This window comes from Schistosoma mansoni, chromosome 2 (assembly GCF_000237925.1).
Source record: "Schistosoma mansoni strain Puerto Rico chromosome 2, complete genome".
Lineage (NCBI taxonomy): Eukaryota > Metazoa > Platyhelminthes > Trematoda > Strigeidida > Schistosomatidae > Schistosoma > Schistosoma mansoni.
The window spans coordinates 6,818,527-6,825,724 of NC_031496.1; the positions used below are offsets into that span (position 1 = coordinate 6,818,527).

The window sequence follows — 7,198 nt, forward strand, 5'->3', positions numbered from 1 at the left end:
CTAGAAGTACTGGACGGCGGTTAAGGGCTCTGGCTCGAGACTGGTAGGTCCTGATTTCGAATCTCGCGAGTGCGGGATCGTGGATGCGCACTGCTGAGGAGTCCTATGATAGGACGAAACGGCCGTCCAGTGCTTCTAGGTTTTCCATGGTGGTCTAGCTTCAATTGACTCACGCTTTCAACTATGAAAATACTAAATCTTCACAAAAAACCCCTTCTGATAATTAAAATTAATTATTATTAAATGATCCTTCTAGTGAAATTTCAATGCGACATATTGGTTCTGAGTGTTTGTATTCTTTTTTTTCCTTTTTCATTGACTGTTTATATTATCATTGAAAAATATTTAACGTTATAATAGATATCTGTTGCACTATTTCAAAGTCACGAAACAATTTTTCCTCTAACCATCCAAAGTATAGAGTTTTCTATAGTTCTTTATTGTTAATCTTATCAAAGTATCTCAGCTTTATTTGTCCTTTATTTTGTTCCGGGAATGTTTGCAGGTTTTGCAGGTGAAAAACCTGATAAAGGTTTAGATTTAGATGGTTTCCCACCAGTTGGTGCCCGTTTAGAACCAGGAGTCAGTTGGTTATACGCCTATACACATAGTGAAACATTACAAACTAATTTTATCAAATACGAAGGTGGTGAACAAATAGCTTATGTTGATTCAATATCACTCAATGGATCGTGGAGTTGTGTGAGTTGCCTTATACTGAATAATCAATCTTTTCTGTTTCAACTCACTATTCGAGTACAATGCTGTGTTCAGTTTCAAGTCATACGTGTATAAATGTTAAAATTAATGATGCTGCATAGCGAGCTAGATTGTAGCATATGTAATATGTTCGAATCTGCTACTCATTTGTTGCCTGTCTGTATCTCATTAGTGTAAAGCGAAAAGGTCACTCATTCAAACGCATCGTAGATCCTGGCACTTTTGTAGATTGGTTGAAGTCACCATACTTCATTAGCAAAACAATATGAAATTATCAGAGCAAATCTTAAAGTACCAGGGGTAATAAAAAAGCGAAAAGGTCAACCTACTTGATCTCATTTCATTTATGTGAAAGTAATGGCTTCACTTTGAGATTTCGAAGTCGTCATTTCACTTTGATTTGGAGTGGTATATACTCATCACTGGAACGAAACAGTTGTTCACTACTCTCTGTTTCTCAGCAGTTCTCCACCTCTTATGAGTTCTTTATGTGCAGTAATTCGTGTTATTACACATCCGTGAACTGATGGATATATTTATTGTCACATATATATTTGCTTTTGTCATTTATTCATGTGTAACCCTGAGTATATTTTACGTGTGTACATAGTAGTATGCATATGTTTATCAACTTCCTGTATTTCTTATATGGCATAGGAAAACAGAGTAATCTTGTTGTTCTCTGATTCGGTGTGTTACCGAACTCTAATGTTATATTCACAGAATCTTTTATTATTTGTCTAACGTTTAATATAAACATATCCTAAATACTGCTCGTATTTGACTTTTATCATCCACGATGTATTAATGTGATTTGTCGTCAGAATGTATACGAAGTAAGTAAAAAATGCGTTTAATTAGCGTCATTATGGATTCAACCATATGCAATAGATAAAAATTGGCTTCGAAAGTAGAATGGTCCAAATTAATGAAACACTACTGATACTTCTTAATAGTCAATTTCTTATGAGGGTTTTATCTCGGTGTATTTTTTGTAAAATTCAATTTAATTCATTCATTTTATTATAGGCTACAATCACACTTCGTTTGCCTAGACAACCAGATATTGGAGATAAGTATAGCAGTCGTCATGGTCAAAAAGGTATTAATAGTCTATTAATTCAATGTGAAGAAATGCCTTGGTCTACTACAAATGGTCTTATTCCTGATCTAATATTTAATCCTCATGGTTTCCCAACTCGAATGACAATGGGTATGATGATTGAGTTTTTAGCTGGGAAATCTGCTGCATTAACAGGTGAGAATAATGATTTGTTCAACTGGCAGTCTGTAAAGTAATATCAAAGTTTCTTTACTAAGTGGATTTCATCATATCATTCACTACCAACTAACTACACGAAGTTCCGAAATAAGGTAGAAGTATGTACTACGTTATTTATTTAAACAGGTATTAGTACAAACACTCACCAAAATGTATATGCGCCACACAAATCACTAAATTTGTGTGTGGGTTAGAGTGCTGTCTGGGTGCCTAAACTAAAGCACGTGGTCTTCTTAAGCGGCCATTCCCTTAGTCTTTTATCTCGAAGTCTAATCCACAAGTCAGAGGAGCGACGTTAGGAGGTGCGGTCTCATGGTAGATAGTGACCGGGAATAGTTTCATACACCATTTGTTCCCTCGGGATTCTGAATTCCATGTACTTCGTTGTTTTGAAATCAGGTTTTTCCAACGCCCCTGAGTGAATTTTCGGTACCCACTAATCCGGCTTAAGTCCCGGATATTCTCTATTTTTGGAGACAAATTGAGCCGCCTTCTAAAAGTGGGGTTTGAATCCACTTAGGAATATATCCCAGTGTACTATATACCATCTGGAATTCGTTTCACAGCAGTCGACTTTGATTGTCTCTGTTTATTTTATTAGGTAATCTCATTGATGCAACTCCATTTCAATGGTCAGAAGATTCACCACCTTATGAAGACTATTGTCAAATATTAACTGATTGTGGTTTCAATCATTGGGGCACAGAAACAATGATGTCTGGATCAACTGGACGTCAGCTGGAAGCTCAAATATACGTTGGAGTTGTTTATTACCAACGTTTGAGACATATGGTAGCGGATAAATATCAAGTATGAAGAATATATGTGATAAATTTTATAGTAATGGTTACTTTGTATCAACTTTTGAGATCGATATTTTTTTTGGGTAATTGATTTTAGCGAGTGAATTCGATATTAGAATAATTAATTGCATTGTATACCATAGAAAAAATGTTTTTGATCCGTTTACATAGATTATTACGTTTAATTAAACCAGCTAAAGTTTAGGATGTGAAATCTTAGTGGTTGAAGGTCATATAATAAGTCAAAGCTCAGTAGTGAAATATGATTCAGTGTATTAGATTTTAGGTTACACTTTAATACTAAAGTGTAATTTGAAACTGTAACCCGTAAAAGTTAAAAGTCAAGCTAACCAGTGCCTTATTATTGAATTTAGTCTCTTTTTTTCACTTACAGTTGGCACCAAAATTTTCTGAAACAGATATTTTGTAATATACAGATAATATTCACTAAATTTCTATGTGAGAAGTGGAAATCATGTTTTATTGTAGGATTTAAAGCGGTATATTAATAGCGGATGAATGTCAGGTACGCGTTTTTCTAGTGTACTATTTATGTTTAGACTTGTTGACTCTTGGATATCTTTCCATTATTATAAGGTAAATATATGTCCATTTTTATGAGGGTGTTCATTAAATTCACTTTTGAAATGTGATTATATTTCTTAGATCCTTTTATTGTGTGTAAGGTTTCTTGTACTTCCGTCCTTATCAAATAAAAACAGCTTGAATAAAGTTCAAATATGCTTCGATTTACTCTTTTATGCAAATTGCTCATGTGATTCCGATTTCTTTAGAACTTAGTATGTTGTTTTACATGACTGAATACAATAATGATTACTTTTATGAATATATTTCTACTAGGTTCGTGCTGAAGGTCGGTTCGATCCAATACTTCGACAACCAATTAAAGGCCGTAAAGTTGGAGGTGGTATTCGTCTTGGTGAAATGGAACGTGATTGTTTGTTATCACATGGTCTCGTTTTCAGTTTACAAGATCGTTTAGTTGATTCCAACTGTGATAAAGTTAAGGTAGGCATTTTCCCAAGCTAAAATAGTTATAGTACAGTAGTTATCAGATTTTTGTCACGTTTTTTCCGTATTTGAGTTTTTTTTATTCTTTTCGCAGGATTTTTTGTCTAGCTTGAATATATTTCAGTGGTTAGTTCTTCCGTGTTGTACTTTAACAGTTTACTAGAGTGTGGGATTTAATTCTACCTCCCGTTGTTAGGTATTTTGAACAAAACCCTTAACTGTCGAACACGTAGTTGTGGTGTTTCTAAAGTCAAACCAAGTAAACTGTGTTCTTTAAACTGTAATCTGTTCCTAAAATATAAATTAATACAATTAGTCTAGGAACATAGGCCAATGCAGACTATTAAAAAAGGGAAGTGGTAAAAATTATGCATACCAAGCAGTAATTAAACGGCACCACAATCGGATCAATGGCTACTAAATCATGTTTGTGAAAAATTCACAGTTTTGTAATCAGTAGATTAAGAAACGCAGCCACTCAGAATAAAACGTTTCAACTTAAATATTATTCGTTAATCTGGTCTTACCAATCATGATTAATAAGTGGTTTTGAGGAAATTTCTGCTATCGCACAAGAGAAGAAATATCCTTCCATGGTCTGAGCAGCCAGGAAGTGACAGTCCTTCTCATATCTCTATCAGCATTCAATATCCTCTTGTTCACAATCATATCCGTTCGTCACTTCTTGGCACTTTTTCTATCCCTACCGCCTACCCTTATATGACTTTACCCCTATACACCACCAATACTGACCATTCGAGTCTACGAGATGTTATTCCTTGTCTCTTGAAATTGCGCTCTGAGCTTCACTTTGACCCTTTTAATTTTCGTACCTTATGTCAAATAAGTTGACAGATTTCCTTGACTGGGACTCTAGAACCCTGGATCGTCGATGTATGCAGAGTCTCAGAAACATGCATACAAGACCCAAGTATGGTCACTCACTTTCTTTATTTCACCTAGTCTACTCAGAGAACTAGCGTGATTTACCATCCGTGTATCTGGGGTCTTGACTGCTACCAAGTTTATGTCAGAACAGGTTTTCCCAGCTTGGATTCTAATAGACATTTATTTGTGCGCTAGATGGGGAAGTAAAAGCACAGAGGGATAGGGACACACCTTTGCCTCTCCGCCGTATCTGCCTACGCGCTCACTGACTGCAGTTCAAATTGAAAGATAAACTTTACAGAAAGATTTCTGTTCTTTACCATAAGCCAAATGCTCGGAAATAACAATCGTAGAGGGATATCTTCACATTCAGGTAGATAGCTTGAACCTCTTATGATGACCACATGAGAATTAGTCCAACTAGCATAGTGTCTAAACTATTAGTCATCCAACACTTAATTAGGGCTCTTGAAGAGCAAACTCGTAAAAGTCAGGATGGTTTCAGACGTGAACGTGGATGTGTAGACGAAACATTCGTACTTCTTCAAGGCCTTGAGCACAGACATACCTACCAACTCCCAGTCGTAGTTGCATTTTTCAATCTTAACTTAGCATTTAATTCTGTAGATTAACAAGTTTTGTGACAGCGTCTGTCATTGAGATGCATACAAAAGAATTATATTAACCTTGTACAGGTTCTCCACTCGAACACTACTGGTTTAGTCAGAACTTATAGAGAACTGTTATTGGAATTGGTAACTTCAAGTGGTGTTTGTTAAAGTTGTCCACTTTCCCCAGTTTTATTTAATTCTGCCATAGATATTCATCGTCTGACCTATAAGAAATCAGTCTTTTACTGGAAGATTCAGTTGTTGACTTGGAATACACAGACGATATAGTTCCGTTTGGTAAAGATGCCGAAATAATACAAAGTTTTCTAACTACCTTAAGTGACTAGCTTTTACCAATTTACATCACTTGTAGATTAGGTGAGATATTCATTTGTTAACTAAAGGATTAGTCTACTGTTTAGTAGTTCTTCTCGTTATGGATATGAAACATGGCTTTTAAAAATAGAGGATATCCATAAGTTACTAGTATTCAACCATAGGTGTCTTCGAAACATCACTCGTGTATTTCTGGACCACTGAGTTAGCGATTCTGACGTTAGTCTTAGAGTGCTAAGCAATAACGGCAAGTCGATTGACGAGGTAGTCAGTCTTTGGACGTGTATCATGTATTTCCATCCACCGACTACCTCGACTAGCCATGATAACTGATGTAGGAGTAGGCCAGAAAGAAGCTATAAGGCGCCAAACCAAGACTTGTCACCAGTCTATAAAGACACCAACTATTGAACTGAGCCACGTAGGTGGACTTAGATCATCTGATCGGGGTCCACGTAATCATCGTAAGTGATGACTAAAGACTTTGAATCATATGACTCGAAGTCGCTCACAATGACTCAGGTGCGTCCACCCTTTGTCTTTATTCTTGACGTCTTAAGGTCAAATTTTTGTAATGAGTAATAGTTATGATTTTCTTCATCGTAGAAAATATGTTATACTTATATGAATAATGTATAAAAACAGAATGTAAGTGATGAATTTAATAACAACTTCAGTATATAACCACATGACTTCTACTTTGATAATTCTCACCATACTTCATGTTAGTTTGAATTCATTTCTTATTCTAAACGACCTGAGGCTTCTTCAATCCTATTAACATGACAATTAACACTTCGTGTTCATCAGAAAGGTTTCAATTGGACACTTATAAGACTGCTTAGCCAATATCAATCTTCACTAACATGTAGCACATCTTCATGAAATTACGTCACAACGTTTATTTAATACCATGTTTGTCAATTTGTATATTTAAATGCTTTTGTATTACTGTTTCTTTTCCAAAGATGCTTGCCTGTTCCAAATGCGGTGGTTTAACGCATTCTGATTTGGCACGGAATATCACTAACACTAGTGTAAACCAAATTACCTCAAACAATTCGTCTTCATTTGTTCCAGGTACAAACCGATGGTGTTGTCGTTTATGTGATTCTGATAGTAGTGACTGTGTATCTCGGGACAGAGATAACTCTCTTAAATATGTTAAAGTTTCAGCTTCATTTAGATATCTAACGTACGAATTAGCTTGTTTGAATGTAAAAACTCGATTATCTTTGATTGACTTGGAGTAATTTGTGAATAATAATAATTTTTTATTGATATTCAACTGCTTCTCTATTTTAGAGGTTTCTTACTTCGTAAACTTCATGAATTGTGTAATTAGATATATATTTATCTAATATCGAACCATAACTTGCGTAAAAGTATTGGGCTTTATAAGATTGCAACATTTGGATTTTATTGAGTACAACCTAATTAAACGTAATTTTTTTATTTAAATATAAGTTGCCGCTCCTGGTGAATACAACTACTCAGTAGGCTGGCGAAAAAGTACAAAATAAATT

The 7,198-nt window shown here is 35.2% G+C and overlaps 1 protein-coding gene across 1 annotated transcript in view; it reads left to right on the top strand.

Moving 5' to 3' along the window:
• Window positions 1-6,925, top strand: part of Smp_140690 (putative dna-directed RNA polymerase I subunit) — a gene marked incomplete at its 3' end in the record, with an annotated part of 26,457 nt that extends 19,532 nt beyond the window's left edge. The window contains exons 15-19 of the mRNA XM_018795496.1: window positions 515-702; window positions 1,750-1,978; window positions 2,604-2,812; window positions 3,667-3,834; window positions 6,641-6,925. Of these exons, the coding sequence (XP_018649803.1) occupies window positions 515-702; window positions 1,750-1,978; window positions 2,604-2,812; window positions 3,667-3,834; window positions 6,641-6,925 (1,079 nt within the window). The remainder of the gene's footprint in view (window positions 1-514; window positions 703-1,749; window positions 1,979-2,603; window positions 2,813-3,666; window positions 3,835-6,640) is intronic.
• Window positions 6,926-7,198: the final 273 nt, after the last annotated feature.